At 36.7% G+C, this 26,802-nt stretch overlaps 1 protein-coding gene across 1 annotated transcript in view; it reads right to left on the bottom strand.

Moving 5' to 3' along the window:
* Window positions 1–26,802, bottom strand: part of SMCHD1 (structural maintenance of chromosomes flexible hinge domain containing 1) — a 156,991-nt gene that overhangs the window by 78,624 nt on the left and 51,565 nt on the right. Inside the window, exons 14-20 of the mRNA XM_090285762.1 lie at window positions 25,283–25,396; window positions 24,614–24,720; window positions 24,236–24,318; window positions 23,850–23,963; window positions 14,436–14,513; window positions 14,240–14,359; window positions 10,434–10,578 (exon numbers count right to left, since the gene is read on the bottom strand). Of these exons, the coding sequence (XP_090141888.1) occupies window positions 10,434–10,578; window positions 14,240–14,359; window positions 14,436–14,513; window positions 23,850–23,963; window positions 24,236–24,318; window positions 24,614–24,720; window positions 25,283–25,396 (761 nt within the window). The remainder of the gene's footprint in view (window positions 1–10,433; window positions 10,579–14,239; window positions 14,360–14,435; window positions 14,514–23,849; window positions 23,964–24,235; window positions 24,319–24,613; window positions 24,721–25,282; window positions 25,397–26,802) is intronic.

Below are 26,802 nucleotides of genomic sequence, written 5' to 3'. Positions count from 1 at the left end.
ACCCCAGGCAGGCAGGCAGTGTGCAGAGGTGAACAGTAAGATGCTGCCAGCCAGGGACAGAAGCAGCCCGGTGCGGAGGCCTGGAGCACAGACTTCTTGGGAGGAGGAGTGAAGACAGGACCCAAGGCTGGGCGGGGACTAGGAACAGGAGCACTGGCTTGCCAGCAGAACAACGTTGCTAGAGAAGCCTGAGGACTGCTGGAGGGCGCCGCAAGACAAGTGGGGAGAGTGGGGAGAGACCCAACTCAATGCGGCTCACAGCAGAAAGTTGCAACAGGCCCACGAGTGAGAGAAAAGCAGCCACAGAAACCAACCAGATCTCCTCACAGCCAGCCAGCCAGAAAAGATTTGAAACCCGTGGAATTTTGAGCAGGTGTGGATCCAGAAAAAGAAGACTGCGTACAAAGGTTGAACTGAGTAAAAAGTTTTTTTCATTTTTTTAAAAAACTCTTTCCTTAATATGTTCCCTACCTTCTCTCCCTCCCATCCTCCTTCTTTAATTTTTGTCTGTTTGTTTGTCTGTTTTGTTTAGCCTCCCTTTCACACTAAATATATAGCATATAACTGGTATTTAAACTTAACACTACACAATTCCATTTTCTTAATTTATTCTGCATTCTTCCCTCTCTTTTTTAACATACAATGTAAATATTACTTACTGTCTTGCATAGCCTTGACGCTACTTGCTACTATTATGATTCTATCATCTTCCCTCTCAAAAGTCATCTTTTTTTTAAATTTAAAACAACCCTTATCTGTTTCCCCTATAGTGTAATAGTCTTAACCTCTCTACATTTATATTAATACCGGCTCATCTGCTGCCGATAGTGGGATAGAGGGCAGGGGATATTTTTGAGGGTGTGGGTTTCTTGCCTGGGTTGTGTGTTTATGTTTTAACAGCATCTCCACAAAAGAATTCAAGACAAGGTGGGCAGAGTGACTCTCTATCAACTAGCCAGAGGGAAGATTCCACCAAAGAGTAAGTGAAAAATAACCAGACAGCATAAACAAATGGCATAAAGGGTATCCCAAGAGCACCAGGCTCAGGAGATCAAAGAGACTGCACCACTGAAACCCCCAGGTCTCCTATAAAGAATCTCATACCACAAAGGCGGGAAATCAAAGCAGACAAATCTAATAAACAAAAACAAACAAGAAGAATCCAACATGGGCAGACACAGAAACAACCTCCCAATGAAAGGAAAAGAGGAATTCCCAGAAAGAGAGGTAGATGGAATAGACATAAGCCAACAATCAGACATGGAATTCAAAATAATGGTGATAAAGAAGCTCAATGTACTTGACAATCTCAAAAAAAACTACGACAAACTCCAAGGAAATTACCAGCAACTTTAAGGAAACTACAAAGAATTGCAGGGAAGCTACAGGGAACTTACAGAGAACTACCAGCATATAAAAGGACATAGAAACTATTAATAAGAACCAGGAAGAAATGAAGAATGCAATTTCTGAACTGAAGAACACAGTAGACTCGATCAAAAGCAGGCTAAATGAAGCAGAAGATCGGATCAGTGAATTAGAGGACAATGTAGAAAAAAATTCCCAAACAATACAACAAAATGAAAAAAGATTGAAAAAGTATGAAGAGGGTTTAAGAGAAATGCAGGACAACATGAGACTAAACAACATTAGAATCACAGGGATACAAGGAGAAGAGGAGGAGCAATGAATACAAAACCTGATAGGAAAAGTAATGACAAAAATTTTCCTAACTTGATGAGAGAAAAAGTCATGCAAGTCCAGGAAGCACAGAGAGTCCCAATGAAGAGGAACCCCAAAAGGTCAACTCCAACGCACATCATAATTAAAATGGCAACATTCAAAGACAAAGAGAGAATCCTAAAAGCAGCAAGAGAAAAATAGCAAATAACATACAAGGGAGCTCTGATAAGGCTATCAACTGATTTCTAAACAGAAACACTACAAGCCGGAAGGAAATGGTCAAAAATATTTCAAACAATGAAAAACAAAGGCCTACAAACAAGACTACTCTACCCAGCAAGGCTCTCCTTCAAAATGGAAGGTGAAATAAGGAGTTTCTCAGACAAAGGAAGACTAAAAGAATACATATCCACCAAACCAGCATTGCAAGAGATGCTAAAAGGAATGCTTTAAGAAAAAAGAAGAAAAACAGAGAGGAACACAGGAACAAAGGGAAATGGATAAATACCTGTCAATAATAACTTTACATGTAAATGGATTAAATGCTCCAATTAAAAGACACAGGGTAGTGGAATGGATACGAAAAAAGGACCCACATATATGCTGTCTACAAGAAACATACCTCAAAACAAAAGATTTACACAGACTGAAAGTGTAAGGATGGAAAAAAGTATTCTAAACAAACAGACAAGAAAAAAAGCTGGGGTAGCAATACTTATATTGGACAAATCAGATTTCAAAGCAAGGGTCATAAAAAGAGACAAAGAAGGACATTTCATAACACTGCAGGGAACAATCCATCAAGAAGATATAACCCTGGAAACATATAGGCACCCAACATAGGAGCACCCAATTATATAAGGAAAATACTAGAAGACTACAAGAAGGATATCAACAGGAACACACACATAGTAGGGGACTTTAGCACTCCATTATCAACAATAGACAGATCTTTTAAACAAAGAAACACCAAGGATACTGAGGCACTGAACAACATACTAAACCAAATACTATATATATAACTGATATACATAAAATTTTTACCCCAAAAAAGCAAAATACACATTCTTTTCAAATGCACATGGGACATTTTCAAAGATAGACCACATGATAGGACACAAAACAAGCCTCAACTAATTCAAGAAAACTGAAATAATATAAAGTATCTTTTCAGACCACAATGCCTTGAAACTAGAAATCAACCTCAAGGAAAAAACTCAAAGACAACCAAACTCAGGGAGAATGAATAACATGATATTAAATAATGAATGGGTTAACAACGACATCAAGGAAGAAATCAAAAAGTTTCTGGAAACTAATGATAATGGACACACAACAGCCCAAAACCTATGGGATACAGCAAAAGCAGTCCTGAGAGGGAAGTTCATAGCAATACAGGCCTACTTGAAAAACACAGAAGAATCTCAAATAAAAAATCTAAGCCTACAGCTACAAGAACTAGAACAACAAGCTACAAGAACTAGAACAACAACAACAACAAACAAAGCCCAGGGCGAGTAGAAGGAAGGAAATCATCAAGATCAGAGCAGAACTAAATGACATAGAGACTAAACAAACAATTCAGAATATCAACAAAAATAGGAGCTGGGTCTTTGAAAAAAATAAACAAAACTGACAAGCCTCTAGCCAGGATCATCAAGAAAAAAAGAGAGAAGACTCAAATAAACAAAATCAGAAAAAAAAGAGGAGAAATCACGACTGATATCACAGAAATACAAAGTATTGTAAGAAATTACTACAAACGACTGTATGGCAAGACATTTGAAAACCTGGAAAAATGGAAAAATTTCTAGAAACATATAACTTTCCCAAACTGAATCAAGAAGAAGTAGAAAGCTTGAACAGACAAATAACAAAGAATAAAATTGAAACAGTAATCAAAAATCTCTTGGCACACAAAAGCCCTGGACTGGACGGCTTCATGGGTGAATTTTACAAAACATTTAGGGAAGAACTAACTTTTACCCTCCTCAAACTATTACAAAAAATCCAAGACAAGGGAAAAATCCCAAACTCTTTCTACGAAGCCAGTATTATCCTATTTCCAAAACTAGGTTAAGACACAACAAAGAAAGAAGACTACAGGCCAATATCACTGGTGAACATAAATGCTAAAATCCTCAAAAAAATATTAACGAACTGGATCCAGCAATACATCAAAAAGATCATACACCACGATCAAGTGGAATTCATCCCAGGGATGCAAGGATGATTTAATATTCACAAATCAATAAACGTAATACACCACATAAACAAAGTGAAAGACAAAAATCACATGATCATATCAATAGATGCAGAAAAAGCATTTGATAAAGTACAACACCCATTTATGGTCAAAACACTCAGCAAAATGGGAAAAGAGGGAGCATACCTTAAAATAATTGAGGCTATATAAGAGAAACCTGAAGCCAACATCATACTCAATGGACAAAAACTGAAAGCATTCCTCCTGAGATCAGGAACAAGATGAGGATGTCCACTAACTGCACTCCTATTCAACATAGTTTTGGAAGTGCTAGCCACAGCAATCAGATAAGAAAAAGAAATAAAAGGCATCCATATTGGGAAAGAGGAAGTAAAACTGTCATTATTTGCAGATGACATGATAGTATACATAGAAAACCCTATAGACTCCACTAAAAAACTACTCGATATAATAAGCGAATTTGGCAAAATAACAGGATACAAAGTAAATATACAGAAATCTAAGGCATTTCTGTACACCAACAATAAAATATCAGAGATAGAAACTAAAAAAAAAAAAAAAAAATAGCCATTTACTATAGCAACAAGAAAAATAAAGTACCTGGGAAGAAACTTAACCAAAGACATAAAAGACCTGTACTCGGAAAACTACGTATCACTAAAGAAAGAAATTAAGGAAAATACAAATAAATGGGAGCAAATACCATGTTCATGGATGGGAAGAATCAACAACATGAAAATGTCCATACCACCCAAAGCAATTTACAGATTCAATGCAATCCCTATTAAAATACCAGTGACATATTTCACAGACCTGGAACAAATACTTCAAAAATTTATATGGAACCAAAAAAGACCCCAAATAGCCAAAGCAATCTTGAGACAGAAGAACAGAGCAGGAGAAATCACAACACCAGACATCAAACTATACTACAAAGCCACTGTGATCAAAACAGTCTGGAACTAGCATAAGAACAGACATATAGATCAATGAAACAGAATAGAGTCCAGAAATAAACCCAGGACTATATATGGTCAGCTAATATTTGACAAAGGGGGAAGCAGCATAAAATGGAGTGAGAAGAGCCTCTTCAACAAATGGTGCTGGGAGAACTGGGCAGGGATGTGCAAAAAAATGAAACTAGGCCACCCACTTACACCACACACCAGCATAAACTCAAGGTGGATCAAAGACTTAAATGTAAGCCGTGACACCATGAAAGTCCTAGAGGAAAACATAGGCAGGAAAATTTCAGATATCCCATGTAGCAATATCTTCACCAATACATCTACTAAAGCAAGGGAAATAAAGGAAAGAATAAACAAATGGGACTGCATCAAACTAAAGAGTTTCTGCTCAACAAAAGAAAACCTTAGCAAGATGTAAAGGAAACCAACCATATGAGAAAACATATTTGCCAATGATACCTCAGACAAGGGACTGTTCTCCAAAACACATAAAGAACTTACACATCTCAACACCAAGAAGACAGATAGCCCAATTAAAAAATGGGCAAAAGACCGGAACAAACACTTCTGCAAGAAGGATACACAGAGGGTCCATAGACACATGAAAGATTGCTCAACATCACTGATCATCAGAGAAATGCAAATAAAAACCACAATGAGATACCACTTTACACCTGTCAGAATGGCCATCATCAACAAATCAACAAACAAGTGCTGGCGAGGACATGGAGAAACGGGAACCCTACTGCACTGTTGGTGGGAATGCAGACTGGTGCAGCCACTATGGAAAACAGTATGGAATTACCTTAAAAAACTAAAAATGGAACTGCCTTTTGAACCAGCGATCCCACTGCTAGGATTATACCTAAAAATCCCAAAACCCCAATTCAAAAGAACTTATGCACCCCTATGTTCATAGCAGCACTGTTTACAATAGCTAAGTGCTGGAAACAGCCTAAGTGCCCATCTGTAGATGAGTGGATTAAAAAACTGTGGTACATTTACACAATGGAATACTATGCAGTAGAGAGAAAGAAGCAACTTCTGCCATTTGCAACAACATGGATAAAACTAGTGAGATTTATGCTTTTGAAATAACCCAGGCAATGAAAGAAAAATACCATGTGATATCACCTAATACAGGAAACTAAGAACAACACAGAATAAGGAACAGAATAACAGTTATCAGGGGGGAGGGGCGAGGGAGAGAAGAGGGATAAGAGAAGGATTTAGTCAAAAAACATGTATAAGTAACTCATAGACATGGACAATGCGTGGGGGGGCGGGATATGACTGTAGGAGAAGGGGTGGGCTGGGTGCGGGAGAGCAATGGGGGAAAAAATGGGACAATTGTAATTGAAAAAAAAAAAAGAAGAAAAAGTAAATCCTGTAAGTGTCCAGAGAGCATACATAGGAAACATAAAAAGGAAAATTAACCAAGTTCAAATTTATCAGCAGTAACAAAAATCAAAGGCAAAAATGGAACAATGCTTCCATAATTCTGACAGGAAATACAGTCTACTTTTCCATTCAATAAATCTAGAGTCAGGGTAGAACAAAGACATTTTCAGAGATAAAATTTTATCCCCCAGTTACCCTTTCTTAGAAAAACAGTGAAGAATGTACTTCAGCAAAAGGAGAGGAATATGGGATTCTCTTTTTAAAATTGAGGGACCCATGGAGGATTAAACGGTAAATAAAATAAGCCACTTCACAGATTCACAATTCAGGAATATTTCCTCCGACACCTCAGAGCCATCTCTCTGAAGTTTAACCATTAAATAAGGTAAAGCCCTGTCTCCCAGTTTCATGGGCCTAAGTTATAGTCAGCTGATTCCAAATTTCAAATCCTACATCCAGACACACAGATACTTAGTAGTTTATCTTGAAAACATGAATATAATGGGTTGTATCCACTTAACAATATTGAGAATAATATTTCTTACAATCTTTGCAATCTCTTTATCGAATTGCCTATGATGAGCATCACATTCTGCCTTAAATATTAATTCAATAACCAAATTATTTTCTTTCCCTTCTACATTTATGAAGAAGTTTTCTAGGTTGGGAATACGTTTTACTTTTAATTAAATTTCCCCAATACAGTAGACAAAGGAAATCTGTAGGATGAAGGTGAAGGAAGATTACAGAATCAGAGCTGCCAATGAGCACAAAAATAATTGGCCTAGATTGGAACACAAATTCCAAGAGATATGTCTCCAAGAATATGAAATGGATCGATTTTCTACGCACCTAAACATCTTAAGAAGAGAAAAGACAATTGGTAGAAAATTTAGGGTTATTTTATAATAAACTTAGCAAAGAAAAAGTATAACAACAAAGTTGCACAATAAAGAAAGTGACTAGCATTTACATATACCGTAATAAAATGAAAACTAAATACTGATCAAGCCACAATATAACTTAATTGAAGAAAGAGGAAACAGGAAAAAAGGCTTATTTGTAACAGAAGTGGCATCAAGAGTTATGGTCTCATCTCCTATAACCATAAATCAACAGATAATGTTTAAAACTAAAAAAAAAAAAAAAAAAGAAGTAGCAATATAAAGTTACTTAGAAATAAGTCTTTTTAGTTACTAAAAGATTTAAGTGCAAAAGTTGAAAGTGGTTCACTTCCTGAGATGTAGATTATTGGTTGGGTAGGGAGGGCCTAAGGAGGAGGAAGTGCTTTTTTTTATAACAAGTTTTATCAAATAATTTGATTCTTTAGGCAATGTATATGGAAAATTTTTGAAAATATAAGTAACATACACACACACACAAACCCACAAGAAACAACACTCATACAACGGTCATATTTTGTTAAAGATAAGTTCACAGAGCCATGCCACCAAGATTTCTTTTAAAGGCCAAAATCTTAAATATCAATACATAGGTGGCAAGGACTTCATATGTAAGAATATCTTCTCAAAGATAAGATGAATCCCTGGCTTGGTAGCTCATTTGGTTATAGTGTCATCTTGATATGCCAAGGTTGCAGGTTCAATCCCTGGTCAGGGCACATAGAAGAATCAACCAGTAAATACATAAATAAGTGGAATGATAAATCTATCTTCCCCACCCTCTTCCTCCTCTTTCTAAAATCAATCAACAAAAAAAATTTTTTTAAAGGACAAGACAGAAGTTATAACTGATAACAGGTTAACAGTTATAGGTGTCACTAATATTTTCCATTTGTGACTAGAAGGGATTTTTAATGTTTTATTTTTAAACAAACATGTTTAAGTATTCTTAACTCTTGAACAACATGGGCTTCAACTGTACAGGTCCACTTATGTGCAGATTTTAAAAAATAAATATTGTAAATTAATTGTATCTTCCTTATGATCTTAACATTTTCTTTTCTCTAGCTTACTTTATTGAAAGAATAGAATATGTAATACATATGATATATATAATATGTGTTTGGCCCTGGCTGGTTTGGCTCAGTGGATTGAGCGTCGGCCTGCGAGCTAAGTGTCGCTGGTTCGATCTTCCAGTCAGGGCACATCAGAGAAGGAAAACTCTGACTCCAAAAAACCTCCGCTGCCTTGTGGCATACCTCTTCAGGGGAAAGGCTAAGGGAGTAAACCCCGACAGAAAATCCGGAGCCGGAGTCCCTAAGGCGGTTCGACGTTGTAGTCAACACCGGCAACTCCTGCGGCGCACCTGAAGCCAAGCTGTATTGACTCCGTCTTTCCCTTGGACCCTTCAGCTGCGAAGAGAGGGGGGGTCTGCTGCATGGGCAACAGCAGACCCTCCATATCACCCTGCCCAGGCTCTGTAGCTTCAGCTTCACTGGAGAGGACACTCCAGCGTCATCACAAGATGTCGATTCAACACGGGAGGAGACAGATACCGTGTCACTCCCGAGTTAGACTGCAGAGCCATTCTCGGCGGTGCAGATAGACTCTTAAGAAGCTACACCATTGTCTCTCGAGACGGACGGCTGCCGCCGCCGCCGCCGACGATATAATATGTGTTAATCGACTGTTTATGTTATTGGTGAGGCTTCCAGTTAACAGGTGACTATCAGTTAAGTTTCTGGAAAATCAGAAGTTAAATGTGAATTTTTGATAGTGCAGGGGTTCGAAACCCTAATCCCTGCTATTCAAGGGTTAATTGCATTCAACTCCATTACTATTTATTATTCAAATGAAGGCGAGATGTCAAAAGGCAAGAATCAAACAGTTATTAGGCGGGAGAGGGGAGGGGAGAGAAGGAATAAGTAAGGGAAGGGTTTAGTCAAAGAACATGTATAAATGACTCATGGACATGGACAATGAGGTGGGATATGACTGTGGGAGAAGGGGTGGGCTGGGTGTGGGGGAGCAATGGGGAAAAATGGGACAACTGTAATTGAAAAACAATAAAAAAAAAGGCAAGAATCACTTTTGCAAATTAAGAGAACACAAAACTGAAAATTCATTTACAATATTTTTTATGCCTACGTATTGCTTTTGAGGAACTTAACCATGGTAAAAATCTAGACACTAAACTATCTATATTTCACTAATCTTTGAACTTCTAGAAGGCAAATACAATGTCTTTGTTCACCTCTATATCTCCAGTTAGCAAACGCCTGGAATACAGTACATGTTAAAATGAATGAAAGAGTAAACAATTATAGCATATGGGAAAAAACAGATCCAAACAACAAAAGAAAGCACACAGGCCTGCAAACCCAAGATTACCAGTTTGATTCCCAGTCAGGGCACATGCCTGGGTTGGGCCTGGTCCCCAGTTGGGGGCATGTGCGAGGAAACAACAAATGATGTTTCTCTCCTTCTCTTTCTCCCTCCCTTCCCCTCTGTAAAAATAATAAAATCTTTAAAAAATACATTAAAAAAAAAAAAGCATACATAAAAAATGGGCCTAGAAAGGCAAATTTGGCAGCCAATGTAAAAAAGAAATACTAGCACTCGTGCTCTTTAAACTGATGAAGAATTTCTTCCTAGGCATCACAAAAAGAAGTAATGGAAAATAATGAACCTCCTCAATTACACCACTGGACACACTGTTATGTTTCTAAGAGCTATTTCTTAATATAAGCCAATCATATCACTCTAAAGGACTATTAAAGTTAAACTCTAAGGAAGGGCTCAAATTTGCATGGAAAGAACATATTTTATTACAGATTTTAAAACAAACCAAAATAAATTGCATTAGGTTAAAACCTAGTAGGCAGTACCTTTCAGTTTAAATGGCCATAACATATAAGCAAACAACAAAATTAAAATGTTATAATTAGTAATTACCAAGAGACATCATATCATACTTGCCAAAAGAAATGGGAGTTAAAAAGAGAGAGCTATCAGTCTTACCTAAACAACTTTAACAGTAAATTCAGCAAAACATAAAGTTTAGCAGGTCAATTTATACACGACCCTATAGTCACAGATGATAAGTTGGGGCTAAATATATCCCCTATATATCATAAAAACCACTAAGCATTTTAATCATAATACATACAAAATATTTAGGCCACAAAAAGAAAAGAGAGTAAATGCTTAGTAAATATGGAAAGTCAAATACAAGTTGATTCTTCAAATTACCTTGCTTCAAGAACTGGCTGAATATCATTTATTAGTTGAGTAGTATGACCAAATTCATCCTGAAACTCCAGAGGGATATTGAATGGAACTCCCACACGAAAAGGAGAATCCAGAAGGCCACATGAAAATTTCTCTGGCTTACCCTCTTTTAAGAAAAAGAAAGAAAGAAAGGTAAAAATAAAATTGATTGGTCAGAAAATTCATTATAGGCGAGAAACAGATCCATTTACATATGGGAAATTAAGCAATGATAAAGATGGCATTTTAAATCTGTGTAAAAATTACACAAATCATACCTGTAATCCAATTGAGAAAATAATAAAGTTAGACGTCTATCTCATATCATACATAAAAATAAAATTCTAGATATAGACATAATAATAATGAATATGCTTATTACCATATCATAAGAAAAATTAGGGCAAAACATTACTAAACACATAATAGGTATAAAAAGATTTATATGATAAAGTTTAAAATATCTCATTAGACACAATAAACAAAGTTAAAAGTCCTATATGAGAAAGTATTTGCAACACATGCAACACAGTATTAAAATCCAGAATACTTAAAATCTCTTCTAAACCAGCTATTCTCAAAGAGTACAGCCATCCCCGGGAAATTATTAAATATGCAAATCCTATTATAAGTTGTATCATACAGTATTTATCTTTCACCAACTGGTATATTCCACTTAGAGAAGTCTAATGCACAAAATAAATTAATGAGCAAAATAAAAGCAGGGGCATAGAACCCTGGAATAGACTGACAGCTGTAAGAGGGGAGGAGGGTGGTAGGGACTGTTTGAAAGAAGGTGAAGGAATTGGTTGAAGAACATATATGAAGGACCCATGGACATGGACAATGGTGTGGGACTGACTATGGAACTGGGGGGGTAGGCCGGGCAGAGGACGGCGAAGGGGGAAAAATTGGGACAACTGTAATAGCATAAACAATAAAACATTTTTTTAAAAGGGGGAAGAAAGAAATGCAAATCTTAGGGTTTACCTGAAACCCACTAAGTCAGAAACTGGGAGTGATGCCCTATAGTCTGTTCTAATAAGCCCTGCAGGTGATTCAGATATGAGCTCCAATTTGAGAATCATAGCTTTAACTATTGAAATGGCCCCAGCAAATGAACGGGCTTTCATAGATGACATAAAATGTCCAATAATGGCTAGAAGAGATGCACAACCTAATAATTAAAGGAATAATTTGCTGTCATTAAGTTAAATAAAAATATAGGTTGGCCAGGAATGATCATAAGGAAACTGGAACTCTCATATCTGTTGCTGAGGGTACCACAACCTTTTGGGAAGGCATTCTGACAGTAGATGCATTTAAAATGTTGAAGTACATAAACTCCAGTTTGGCAATTCTACTTCTTGGTATCTACCCAAGAGAAATTCTAGTAAGAGCAGCATAATTTTTCTCCTATATACCACTATTGTAATAGCAAAAAAATTGGAAAACATTAAAATGTTTATCAACAGAAAACTGTTTACACTATAGCACATCCATACCATGAAATGTGTTCCACAGCTGTTAAAAATATGTGGAAGATTTATATGTCCAAAAAGGAAAGATCTCTGGTGGCCCATCTCATTAAAAAGGGCAAAGTGATCACAGGCACTTAGATTAGCTCTCTTTCCAAAAACCCCATAATAATGACATTATAGAGATTTCTTCTTTAAAGAGGCTTAAACCTCCAAAACAACAGAAAGAAAAATACAACAGTTATCAAATTTGAAAGCTGGAGAATATATAGGTAAGTGTTACCGACTTATTGTTGTAGAAAGACCCAAGAACCTCAAATCCTCAATCACAACAAAGTAAGCAGAGATCAATCTAATTCACTCTACAGGACACTCAAAAGTCTCAGGAATGGTTGTATCAAGTTGGAGCGAAAGTGAAATAAAAAAGGAAGACCTGCTGAAGTCTAAGAAACAGTTCCACAGATCCTCACCCCTCAATACATAGAGCCAGTTAACTGCCTTCCTCAGCCCCAGCAATAGATGGGGAAGACATTGTCTAGGGGAGATCAGAAAAAGTAGGCCTAAGGGAGTGAGGGAAATAGCACTCAGTTTACTGAAAATAGGAAAATCAAGTGAAAGATTATTTACTAAATGTGAAACCCTTCAACAGTCTTCCCCAGCTTGGCTCCCAAAATGTTGGCAGCCAGGTGTTTACCCTCCTAGCAGGAGACTGGAAGGCTCTACTCTGGGGAATCTGAACAAAGATAGGAAAACCTAAAAATTTTCATACCATAAACTGCCCCCCCATATAAAAGCTATCAAATGTTCTATTCTCTAATGTGAGCAAATCACCAGTCATATAAGAGGGCATGTAACATGAAAGTCCCAGAGCAAATGTACACAAAAAAATCAACATGGAAGAAACAAATGATGAATAAAGTTTAAAAGTTTCAAGAAGCCCTGGCTGGGTACTACAGTTAGTTATAGAATCATTCAGATACACCATGATTGTGAGTTTGATCCCCAGTCAGGGCACACACAAGAATCAACCAATGAATGCATAAATAAGTACAACAACAAATTGATGTTTCTCTTACACTCTTTCCCCAACTCCCTCCCCCTTTCTCTCTTCTTTTAAGAGAATCTTAAAAGCAGCAAGAGAAAAGTAAGTTATCTACAGAGGAGTTCCCATAATACTGTCAGCTGATTTCTCAAAAGAAACTGCAGGCCAGAAGGAATTGGCAAGAAATACTCCAAGTCATGAAAAGCAGAGACCCACAGTCAAGATTGCTCTACCCAGCAAAGGTATCATTTAGAATTGAAGGGCAGATAAGTTTTCCAGACAAGAAAAAACTAAAGGAGATCATCATCACCAAACCATTATTATATGAAATGTTAAAGGAACTTAAGAAAAAGAAGATCAAAACTATGAGCAATAAAATGGCAATAAATATATCTATGAACAATGGAATATAACAAACAAACAGCAAACAAGAACAGAAACAGAATCATGGATACAGAGAGCATTTTGATGGTTGCCAGGTGGGAAGGGGGTGTGAGGAATGAGTGACGAGGTGAGAGGGAATTAAGTACAAGTAGGTAGTTACAGAACAGCCATGGGGATGTAAAGTATAGGAAATCTGAGTAGCCAAATAACTTACATGCATAACCCATGGACATGAACAATGAAATTGCCTGAGGGAATGGAGGGTATTAGGTAGACTGGGAGCAATGGGGCAAAATCAGGACAATTATAATAGTGCAATCAATAAAATATAATTTAAAAAACAGAGTAAAAAATATTTCTTGGAATCTAAAAAAATCATAGCAGGAATAAAAACAACACCTCAATACAAAGTGTAAAACATCATGTTAAAGGAATCTGCCACTAAGTAGAAAATTAAAACCAAGACAGAAAATAGAAAAAATGAATATCAATACGTCAGTCAAGAGGTGTAACATCTTAGTATCAGATGTAGAAAGACAGAGTAGGAAATCAAAGTAATTCAAGGAAAATTGTTAGAATTTGAATTTAAGAAATTGGGACAAATAAGTCAGATTCACCAAATATCTGGGGCTTGGAAAAGAGGGGATCACATACAAAGGTAAAAAATCAGAATAGCTTTAGACTTTATTAGCAACAATGAAAGTTAGACTACAATGATGTCTTCAAAATTTAGAAGAAATATAATTTGTCAAGAAGAATTACAAAGTCATTTTAAGGTCAAAATGGTTACACAATTGCTTAAACATCTTTTACTAAATTATCTATTCCTCCTTAATTTAAAATGTGACCCTCAGCATATAGTTATGTATTAGTGTTTTGCTTACCTTTAACAGAAAATTTAATTGCTTTAGATGGTAGCGGTCTTCCAGCGTAAGTGTCTGCATTACTTTCATTCAATACAACTTGTAATTTCAATGTATAATTCCCCAACTTTTGAATATTTTCTGGAAAAATTAAGAAGAAATTATAAATCAAGTCAGCATAATATTGATATAATTTTTAACATTCAGAATAACTCACCCATTTTTTTAAACCAGTAAGGCCATTTTCCTCCATGTTGACTAATATGTGAAATGATTTCTTTATTTCCACTTGAAGCTTAATTTAAAAAAAAAAGAAAACAAATTTATACCTGTGAAATTGAATATAGAACATAAATATAAAATGTCACAATAGCATCAAATATTTTTTATGCTGTAACTTTAAAAAATAATTTTGATACTTTGAAAAACCTAAAGCTGTACTATGCAAGTGAACAGCATAGTAAAATTTTACTCAGCTCACTAAATCCCTTTATTTCTATTCTTAAAAATGATCTGTACATAAGCTTAAACAGTGCATTCAAAAGACTAGAGATATATTTTGATATTAAAATTTATTTTCCTTAAAAGTTTTTTCAATATTAAAAAAGCACTGTTTATTTATATTGAGCAATCTCTAAGATATAGAGATCCACTATTAAGAGAAAAAAAAGCAAGGTGTAAAAACATTTATATAAATAGAATAGGCTATCTTTTTTGTAAGGAAAGGCAAGAAATATGAATAATTTGTTCTTGCTTAGAATTATAACAGGAAAAATAGGAAAGATATGCCAAAAAGTAATAAAGTTACTACCTAAAGAAGGAGGAAAAAACAGAGTAGAGGAATAACATCACTTCTCTGAAATATCCCTTATTATTTTTGACTTTGGAATTATGTTAATGACTTAAATATTTTAAAAAACAATTAAAATAAATTCATAAACCAAAATGTATGTCAAGTAGGTGATATGACCACATTAAAAAGATTATTTCAAGTGATGTTAGAAATTTCATTTACAATTTATACAGAGAAAGATTTATTTTAAGTACAATAAAGCTGCAAGGAAGTCAAATTCAATTCAATAATCTTATTTGAAGTAACTATATTAATATTATTGAGAAACTATTTAAGTATATTGTAGGATCAAGCAATAAGTAATTGTTAATGTTGTAACGGACAAAGGACCTGAATAGGTGTAGGGTAGAATATGTGCAACATTCTAGGATAGCTTGAACCACAAAAAAAAAGGTTGCATCAAAGACAAAAAAGGGATATATTAAGAAGACAGAGTAGTCAACATGAAAGCACATCAAAATGAATGAAAAGCATATTACTTATCTAAAACCCTATAAACTCATAAAAACAAAACAACAAATAAATATCATTCACTTGCATTACTGTATAGCACAATTCCTGACTGGTAATTTGCAATTAAAGAAAAGAAATTAAGCCTTTATGCTGCCTATTCCATAAAAGCTACATTTCAGAGTAAACCAATGGCCCTAACTGATAGAGGAAAATTTCTTCACAGATGAATTCTGGATAATAAATTAGGAAGGAATGAATCAGAGAAAAAATATCACATTTACGTATACCAAATAACTAATTTGAGCAAAAACCAATAATGGATGAAACCATTACATGATGCGTAATAGGGGAACCTTATAATCATATTAGCCGAGCAAATTAAAAGACCCATCAGCACTAAAAATGTAACAATTAGACATGTACCACTTGATGTAATAAATTAGAAACACAGATTAGCTATGAAGTATTTTTTTTAATTTTTAAAAAGATTTCATTTATTTGTTTTTAGAAAGGAAAGGGCAGGAGGAAGAAACGTCGATGTGAGACAAAAACAGCGATTGCTTGCTTCTTACGTGCCAGCAAAGACCTGGCCTGCAACCCGGGCATGTGCCCTGACAAGGAATCAAACTGGCAACACAGCATTTTGCCGGATGATACCCAACCCAATGACCCACACAGGTCAGGGCAGCTAGAAAGTGTTGGTTCTTGCTTTAGGAAAAAAAAGAAAGCAGTGAGTCAAAAACCAAGCAAACTTTTAGGGCTAACTTATCATTTTCCAAATTCACAAAAGAGTGGAACAAGCTAAATGACATCACAAGAAACCAATACCTGAAACACTACGGCACAAGCAACTAGGTTCTGTCAGCAAATCATTGGCATGGGAAAGAAGAGGGCTCTACTCTGGAAAAACAGACTTACAAAGACCTATAATAACTAAATATAATACATATGGCCTGATCACCAGAAAAACCATAAAAGGTTATCATTTTAGAAAATCAGGGAAATTTAAGTTGGATTGGGTATTAGATAATACCAAGAAATTACAATGTTGCATAATTACTTTGAAATAATGTCTTTAGCGATGCACACACTTAAGGTCAAGAATCACAAGAAAAAAAGAACACATGAAACAAGTGAAACCAAATACTAGAAAACTGTTGTATTAATCAATATATGAGGTCTATCCAGAAGGTATCTAGCCATGTATATGAAAAAGAGACATTTATTAAAGAAGATACAGGTACAAGAAACATTGTACACAGGACAATGATGCCTCAGTCCCTTTCAAAGTAGGCACCTTGGGACCTCACACAGTTCTCCCAATCAGCACCAGCTGCCCGTCGTATTTTCCTGAATGTCATCAACAATCTGAATCTCTTCCCTTTCAAAGGTGATTTTAGTTTTGGGAAAAGCCAGAAGTCACAGGGTGCCAAATCTGGATGTAGGAGGGCTGAGTCACCTGGGTGATTTGATATTTCATCAAAAAGACTACACAAGATGTGAGGCATGAGCAAGTGTGTTGTTGCGATGAAGCTGCCAATCACCAGTTGCCCATAGCTGCGGCCTTCTGAATCATCTGAGTAGTTATTGCAGAGGAATGTTCAAGCTTAACACAAAATGTGATGCAGATTCACTGCTCTACTTGTTCAGTCACTTTTAATGCTACAGCCACAAAGTACACATGCTCACTCAGCCGGGTCTACTGCCTCCACTGACTAGTACAGTGAAGTTGTCATTATTCACATATGCACATTTCAGTCCACCTTTCTTGGCTGCCAGGTTACATCGATGTCATGCAAACCGTTCTCATACTAACAATAACTTGACTTTTTTCGAAAAGACCTTGTATACCATATTTTGCCTGTCCATTCATCCATGGATAGACACTTGGGTTTCCTCCATGTTTTAGCTATGTGAACAATGCTACTTTGAATACTGATGCACAAATATTTATTTGAATCCTTGATTTCAATTATTTTTGATGTATACTCAGACGTAGAATTGCTGGATCACGTGGTAACTCTATGTGCAAACTTTTGAGGAGCTGCCCTACTGTTTTCCACAGTGACTGTATCGTTTTACCATTCCTTCAGCAACAGAGGATTCCAATATCTCCGCATCAAGCTCAATATATTATTTTATTTTATTTTTTACTTATTTTTAAGTATATTTTATTGATTATGTTGTTACAGTAGTCCCAATTTCTTTTCCTTTTGCTCCCCTCTTCCCAATATCCCCCTTACTTCCAGCAATCCCACCCTTCCTTAGTTCATGTCCATGGGTCGTGCATATAAGTTCTTTGGCTTCACCCTTTCCTATATTATTCTTAACTTCCCCCCATCTATTTTGTACAAACCAATTATGCTTCTTCATCGCTGCACCATTTCCCCATTTCTCCTTCTTCCCCCTCCCAGCTGATAACCCTCCAATTGATCCCCATGCCTTTGATTTTGTTATTATTCGGGTTTGCTTAGTTGGATTTTGTTTGGATTTTTTAGATTCAGTTGTTGACAGTTTTGAGTTTGTTGTCATTTTAGTGTTCATAGTTTTGATCTTCTTTTTCTTAAATAAGGCCCTTTAACATTTCATATAATAATGGATTGGTGATGATGAACTCTTTTTAATTTTACCTTGTCTGGGAAGCACTTCATTTCCCCTTCCATTCTAAATCATAGCTTTGCTGGCTAGAGTAATCTTGGTTGTAGGTCCTAGCTTTTCATCACATCGAATACTTCTTGCCAGTCGTTTCTTGCCTGCCAAATTTCTTTTGAGAAATCAACTAATAGTCTTATAGGCACCCCTTTGTAGGTAACTCTCTGCTTTTCTCTTGCTGTTTTTAAGATTCTCTTTATCTTGAACCTTTGGCATTTTGATTATGCTGTGTCTTGGTGTGGTCCTCTTTGGGTCTAGCTTCTTTGGGACTCTCTGTGCTTCCTGGACTTGTATGTCTATTTCCTCCACCAAGTTTGGGAAGTTTTCCTTATTTTTTCACAAAAGCTTTTGGTTTCTTGCTCCTCCTCTTCTCCTGGCACACCTAAGATTTGGATGTTGGCACATTTAAAGTTTTCCCAGAGATTTCTAAGCTTCTCATGTTTTTCAATTCTTGTTTCCTCATTCTGTACTGGCTGACTGTTTTCTTCCTTATGTTTCAAATCATTGATTTGAACCCTGGTTTCCTTCCCTTCAGCATTGGTTTTGTGTGGGTTTTCCTTTGTTTCACTTAGCATAGCCTTCACTTCTCTTAAGCATCTGCGGTACTCAAGCATATCCGTCAAGCCTGTGAGTATCTTTATGACCAGTGTTTTAAACTCTGCATCTGTTAGGTTGGCTATCTCCATGTCTGTTAGGTTGACTATCTTCTCATCACTTAGTTCTTCCACTGGAACCTTGATCCATTCCCTCTTTTGGGTCATACTTCTGTCTTCTTATCTTGACAGGCTCCTGTGTTTGTATGCCTCTATGTCTTAGGTAACCTGTCGCTCCTGTTACGTTGTAAGGGGCAGAGCCTTAGGTGCTCCTCAGTACAGGGCTCCCCGTTTCACCACGCTGTGGCAATGCTTGTGGGGGAGGGGGCTGAGAGGGAACAATGCTGCCTGCTCAGCACTCACCCCTCTTCAAGACTGACGCCTCTCTAGCTATTGCCCTTGCCATCGTTCCCACAGTGGGTGTGTCTGCGGATGTTCTAGGACCGTGGGGACCCTTTAAATAGGTGGACTCTGCTGAGAGACTGGCAGTCTCCTCTGCCCCAATCCCCACTGGTCTGCACAGTCAGAAGCAATGAGGCTCTATTTTCTCCGGCGCTGGGATTGTGAGCTGTGTGGCCTGGTCTGGGCTGAGAATGCTCCCAAGGTGTCCCTCCCAACTTTTAAAAACATGTGACTGCATCTTTCGCCAGCCTGCTGCTGCCACCACCATACCGCATCTTCTCCGCCATGGCTCTGCCCTCCTACCTGTCAGAATGAGTATTTCTTCTTTATATCTTTGTTTGTTGGACTTACATGCAGTTTGATTTTTCTGGAACTTCTGGTTGTTTCTAGTTTTGAGGTAGTTGTATTCCTTCTTAGTTGTGGAGGAAGATGAAGCATGTCTGTCTACGACTCCATCTGGGCCGGAAGTCCTTCTGTTTTATTTTGATTAAGGTAATCCTAATTGTTCTGAATGATATCTTATTCTGTCCTTGATTGGCAGTTTCCTAATGATCAGTGAATTTGAGCTTCTTTTCATATGCTTATCAGCCATCTCTACATCTTCTTTGAGAAATGTCTATTCAAATCCTTTGCCCATTTTTAAATGAGATTTTGTTCTTGTTGTTGTTGAGTTGCAGTTTTTATGTTCTGGATAATAATCCCTTATTAATCATATGATTTGTAGATATATTCTAAAAAATTGTGGTGTTTTACCCTATTGATGATGTCCTTAGATGCAGAAAAATGTTTAAATCTGATATAATCCAATTTGTCTATTTTTGCTTTTGCTGTCTGTACTTTTGGTGTCAAGTCCAAGAAGTCATTGCCAAACCCAATGTCACAAAGCTTCTCTTGAATCTTTATTTCTGTGAGTTTTGCAGTTTTAACCTCTACATTTGCTCCATTTTGAGCTAATGGCGATTGGGAGAACTGTGTGAGGTCCCAAGGTCTCTACTTTGAAGAGGACTGAGACGTCATTTTCCTATGTACAATGTTTCTTGTATCTCCTTCAATAAGTGTCTCTATTATTCATATTACATGGCTGAATACCTTCTGGACAGAACACGTTTACAATACAATGGAATATTATTTAACCTTAAAAAGGAAATTCTGACACATGTGACAACATGAATGGAATTTGAAGAGATTATACTAAGTGAAATATGCTACACACAAGAACAAATATTGCATGATTCTATTTCTGTGAGACAACTAAAACAGTCAAATTTACAGAGATAGAAAGTACACACTGATGGGGAAAGGAATAATGGGAAGTTCTTACTAGAGTTTCAGGCTGGGATGATGATAAAGTCCTGAAGATGGATAGTGGTAATGGTTGTACAACAATGTGAATAAATTTAATGCTGCTAAACTGTACATTTAAAAATGGCTAAGATGGTAAATTTGCATTATATATATTTTACCACATAAAAATATATTTTTTAGGAAAATGGATGGGGTGGGCGGGTGGGGGAAAGCAATGGAGAAAAATGGAACAACTATAATAGAATAAATTAATTTTAAATATATTTTTAAAATTAAAAAACAGCTGGAAATAAACACATTGAATAAAATACTGTACCTCCAAGATCCATGAACTAGACACATAAGTATATAGTGATAAAAAAAAGTATTAAAAGTATAAAGTGATCTGCCTTGGCTGGACAGCTCAGTTGGTTAGAGTGTCAGTCCAATATGCCAAGGTTACAGGTTCAATTCCTGATCAGGGTACAAACAAGAACCAACCAAAGAATGCATGAAAAAGTAGAACAACACATGATGTCTGTTTCTGCCTGTCTCTCTCTCTCTCCCTTCCTCACTCTAAAAATCAATAAATAAACATTAAAAAAATAAAATAAAAGTGAAAATATGTTTTAAGCAGTCAAGATAAAAACAATGGGAGACTTCTGGCCAAGATGGAGGTGTAGGCAGACTCGCTTGCATCTCCCTCACAAATAAGAAGGAATTTACAACCACTTCAAAACTAAAATAACCTAGAAGATGCAGAAAACCAAATTACATGAAAGTTCAACAAAGAAATAAAGAAGAAATATTCAGCCAGGTAGGAGGCGCGGAGCCGGGACGGAGAGAATCAGGTACGGCACTGCTGCAGGGTTGGCTGTTGGCAGTGGCTGCCAGAGCACGGCTAAGCAGCTGATGGCTGGCGGCAGTGGCACAAGAACTGTACCCTCAGCAAAAAGCACAGTCATACATTTTAAACCTGTGAGGCTACCCCAGCCCCAAATGAGACCGGGCAGCTTACGGGTCCACCACTGGGGAAAACAGAGCCACATTGCTTCTGACTGTGAAAACCAGTGGGGGATAGGGGTGGAGGAAGGAATTGACGGTCTCTCAATGGAGGCAGCTTGTTTAGTACAGGAACAGGGAGAAGTTCCTGGAAAAGGGGTGAGTGCAGGGCAAATGTTACTGTTCCCTCTCAGACCCCTCCCCCACATACAGTGCCACAACAGGGTGAAACAGGTCACCAGCATTGACAAATACCTAAGGCTCCCATACAGAAGTAGGAGAAGTGCCTGGAAAAGGAATGAGTGCTGAGAAAGCAGCATTGTTTCCTCTCAGACCGCTCCCCTACAAACAGCACCACATGGTAAAACGGGTCACCCTATACTGACAAATACCTAAGGCTCCACCCCTTACAATGTAACAGGTGCAACAGCTCTACCGAAGACACAGAGGGAAACACAGGAGCCTGTTAAGATGAAGAGACAGAGAAGTATGGCCCAAAAGGGGGGGCAGATCAAGGTTCCAGTGGGAGAACTGAGTGATGAGGAGATAGCCAAATTAACAGATGCACAGTTCAAAGTACTGGTGATAAAGATGCTCATAGACATGAGAGAAAAGATTAAGCATGACAGGGAAGAAATTAAAGCTGTACTAAGTGAAATGAAGGAAAATCCACATGAAACTAGTGCTGAAGGAAAGGAAACCAGGGTTCAAACCAAGGATTTGGAACATAAGGAAGAAAAAAACAGTCAACCAGTACAGCATGAGGAAACAAGAATTGAAAAAAAATTAGGAGAGGCTTAGAAACCTCTGGGACAACTTTAAAGGTGCCAACATCTGAATCATAGGTGTGCCAGAAGGAGAAGAGCAAGAAATATGTGAAAAAATAATGAAGGAAAACTTCCCAAATTTGGCAAAGGAAATAGATAATACAAGTCCAGGAAGCACAGAGTCCCAAAGAAACTGGACCCAGGGAGGACCACACCAAGACACATCATAATTAAAATGCTAAAGGTTAAGGATAAAGAGAGAATCTTAAAAGTAGCAAGAAAAAAGCAGAAAGTTACCTACAACGGGGTGCTTATAAGACTATCAGCTGATATTTCAAAAGAAACTTTGCAGGCTAGAAGGCACTGGCTGGAAATATTCGAAGTGATGAGAGGCAAAGACCTACAACCAAGATTAATTACTCTATCCAGCAAAGCTAACATTTAGAATGGAAGGGCAGTAAAGTGCTTCTCAAACAAGGTAAAGCTAAGTGAGTTCATCGTCACCAAGCCATTATTATATGAAATGTTAAAGGGACTTATTTAAGAAAAAAAATCAAAACTATGAACATTAAAATGACAACAAACTCACAACTATCAACAACAGAATCTAAAAAATAAAAACAAAAACAAACTAGGCAGATAACCAGAGTGGGAACAGAACCATAGGTATGGAGAGCATTTGGAGGGGTGTCAGCTGTTATGCGGAAGGGCTGAGAAGGAGGAAAATGGTGCAGGAAGTAAGAAGCATAAGGGTGCAGAATAGACAGGGGAATGTTAAGAATAGTACAGGAAAGGGTAAAGTCAAAGAACTTATATACATGACCCTGGATATGAACTAAGGGGGTTGGAACTGCTGAAGGAAGGAGGGGTTGCTGGGTGGAGGGGAGCAAAGGGAAAAGAAATTGGGACAACTGTAACAGCATAATCAATAAAACATACAAAAATAAAAAAGGCAATAATGGCCAAAAAAGTTAACAAATAAGGTGATTCAAGATGAGCATAGCCCTTGCTGGTATGACTCAGTAGACTGAGCACCAGCCGGCAAATCAAAGAGTCACTGGTTCGATTCACAGTTAGGGCACATTCCTGGGTTGCAGGCCAGGTCCCCAGTTGGGGGCGCGCAGGAGGAAACCAAACATTGATATTTTTCACCCTCTCTTTCTCCCTCCCTTCTCCTCTCTCTAAAAATAAATATTAAAAAACAAAAAAGATGAGCATAATACCCAGTTTTTTTCTATTTACCGAAGAGTGCGTCAGGCTTATTATGTAAACCAAGTACTTTTGGCCCACAGGTTCATATCCACAGTATTTTCGACTTAAAGAGGAGCATCTTAAAGATTATCTAAATTTCTATTCAGTAAAAATTTCTATACATATATACACCATATTTTTATTTTAGCCCAGTTACCTACATGGGAAAATTCAGAATCAAGTGTTTTTTAAAAACCCTCAGAATATTACTGATTAAAAACCTGAAGTTATTCATAACACACTTGAACTTTCTAACTTTAAAATCCAATGTGCCTATCAGATTGCTAGGTCATCCATAATTGTAAAAAGATATTAGAAACTGTATTAAACATTTAAGGACTATATTAAAGATCCAAATTAGTTTGTATACTTACAATGTAATATAACTTTGAGCTCAACCAGGAGTTTCTTTGACCCTCCATGACTTGATCCTGGAAGCTTTTGCATTGCTTCCCCCTTTTTATTCAGTATTTCAATCCTTAATGCACCTATTAGTTCAAAATTTAAAGTAAGAGTGTCTTAGTTACACCCAAAGAATCTGATGAATCTGCTAGGTCTTCACACTGTATTTTAATTTTTCATGGTCTTATGTATTGCAAATGTAACATAAGAAAAGCCTTTTTCTCAATATTAAGAAAAAAGTATTTTAATTTTTCATGGTCTTATGTATTGGAAATGTAACATAAGAAAAGCCTTCTTTTCAGTATTAAGAAAAAAAAAATGGAGAAAAAAAAAAAAGAGGAAAAAACCAAACACATACCAATGGGGGTTCCAGCAGACCTAATGTCATTTGGGGATAATTCATCTCCTTCAGGCCAAGTTATTGCCAAGCTATCAGGGAGCCTAGTGGAAAAAAAGGATATTGTTTCACAAACTGTGTTAATTATGGTCTTAATTAGAAAAATGAAAGTACCTAGAAACTAATATTTATCATATATTTTGAAAGGTTAAATCTGAAATTTTATATGACTAATAATCTAAAAGTTTTCACCTCCATAACCATCACTGTAGTTACTAAAAGTCAGGCAAAACGTCTTCTATTAAGAGCCAGGATTGGTCTATTCTTATGATTTTTCTATTTGTTTACAGTATAAGTTACCCTTTGGACACAAAATAAGCTCTTTAAGAATAGAATTACCTTGCCATTTCATCTTCTACGTATCTTTTAACAGCTTTCTCAGCAACTGTCCTATCCAGCTTTGCAATTGGCACAGTTCTTGTTTCATCATACAGTGCTCGAGGTTCCTGAATTAAATAAATTTATACCAGCCGTTCAAAGAAAACTATTCAAATTCAGTGAAAAACATTCACTTATTTCTTCCAAAAAGATGTATTTTACTTATTAAATATAAAAATCATAATAGCATTATTATTACATTAGAGCTCAATGTCTTTCCATTTTTCATGTTACTTTCTTAGGCCTAGTCAAATACCATTCCAATATTAATAAGAGCATGGTACAGGGATAAAACCCATTCTAGTTTGAGATCATTCACTCTTAAGATAGAATTCTGTCTCTAGTGTTTATAATTTGTGGGCCTTGGATGAAATGCGCACTTTACAAAATCATTGTGGTAAGTAGCAATAATATATGTATGTTTGTTAAACACTCGGCATAGAGATGTTAAGTTCTATAGATTATTAATAGCACCATATAGGAAATATAAATATTTATACTAACAGTATTTTATACAATGGAAAAACCAAATGCAAGCAAAATACTGTATACCTTTCTTTTTACATTTAAGCAAAAGTAAGTGGTACCAACAGACTTTCAATAAATATTTTGTATTATTTACTGTCTTACCATTGCAATTTGAACCTCTCCTCCCGTAGCAAACACTTCTCCATCGTGAGCACCATAAAGAAAAAATTTTTCTATGCTTCCATAGAAGAGAGGAAGTGTCTTCACTGTCTTGACCTAATATTTAGTTTTTAAAAAAGGATTTAGTTTTAATATTTACTAAAAGAACAGGTTTAATATAATTATTTCACAGAAACACTTTATACAAAGGAAAAAAAACTAGGTATCTATGATTAGAAAAATGTATTCTAAAAAAGCATTCTAATAAAGTTGTAACAGTGAAGTTCTCCACTTATGACATATTTTTTTAAAGACACAGTAGCTTCTTCATACAAAAATGGCATAGCTATGCATGTTTCAAGGGTCTCCAAAGCCAATTATTATAAATGCCAAAGTATCTCAAACCCTTTCCCCAATAAAATCTGGCTTCAGACTGTGAACAGTGAATTACATACTCCAACAAGTTATCATTTCCTTAAAATAAATTAGTTCAAAACTTGCCTATAACATTTCTTATTCTTATAGCTTGAAAAATATAAGGATAATTTCCATTAATCCAACTCAGAAATTCTCGACAAGGACTACAAGACTTTACACCAATCTACCTTTCCAGCCTCATTTCCAAACTATTTCTATTCACACATACAGAATCCAACTCTACTGCTTGCTGTTTCCCTGAATTTAATATCTTTATCTATGTTTAGATTACTCTTTGAGGAAGCGTTTTATTCAACCACTACACAGAATCTGACAGAGCTGATTATTCCCTCCTTATAATTCTTCACTTGATTCAGGTATAGCATATTCTCCTACTTCACTTCTATTTCACCAGCTTATCCCTTGCATTCTCCTTTGTCAGTTGCATCTTTCTAATCCCTAAGTGTTAGAAAAGCAAGACTGTAGCTACACACAGTACTTCTAGGTGACTGCATCCAATTCCAAGGTTTTAAATATATGACAATGACTCTCATGTTAATGAAGAGCATGGATGCCCTTCTACCTTGGCAATAATTTGTGTAAACCTGAGCCTCTTACCTCTTTCAAGGTCTTTACAAATGCTATTTCCTGCCCAAAGAATTTCATGACTAACTTTCTTCTCCCAGACCCATCGTCGTTGTCGTCGGCAGCCGTCCGTCTCGAGAGACGATGGTGTAGCTTCTTAAGAGTCTATCTGCACCGCCGAGAATGGCTGTGCAGTCCGACTCGGGAGTGACATGGTATCTGTCTCCTCCCGTGTTGAATCGACATCTTGTGATGACTCTGGAGTGTCCTCTCCAGTGAAGCTGAAGCTACAGAGCCTGGGCAGGGTGATATGGAGGGTCTGCTGTTGCCCAGACCCATCCGAAGTCAGACAATTCTCTCCTCTCCTTCTAAACAATGAACTATTCATCCTCTTTTCAGCAGTTACCCCCTTCTGACCTATACTTTTTTATATTTAGGTTATTTCTGTTTTTAGGCTGTAATATCCCCAAGGACAAAGGATATCTAATAAATCTCTGCATTCTCCACAGTACAGTCAATAA

This window comes from Furipterus horrens, unplaced genomic scaffold (assembly GCF_987537825.1).
Source record: "Furipterus horrens unplaced genomic scaffold, mFurHor1.1.pri manual_scaffold_8, whole genome shotgun sequence".
Lineage (NCBI taxonomy): Eukaryota > Metazoa > Chordata > Mammalia > Chiroptera > Furipteridae > Furipterus > Furipterus horrens.
This window is presented reverse-complemented; position numbering and strand designations above follow the sequence as displayed.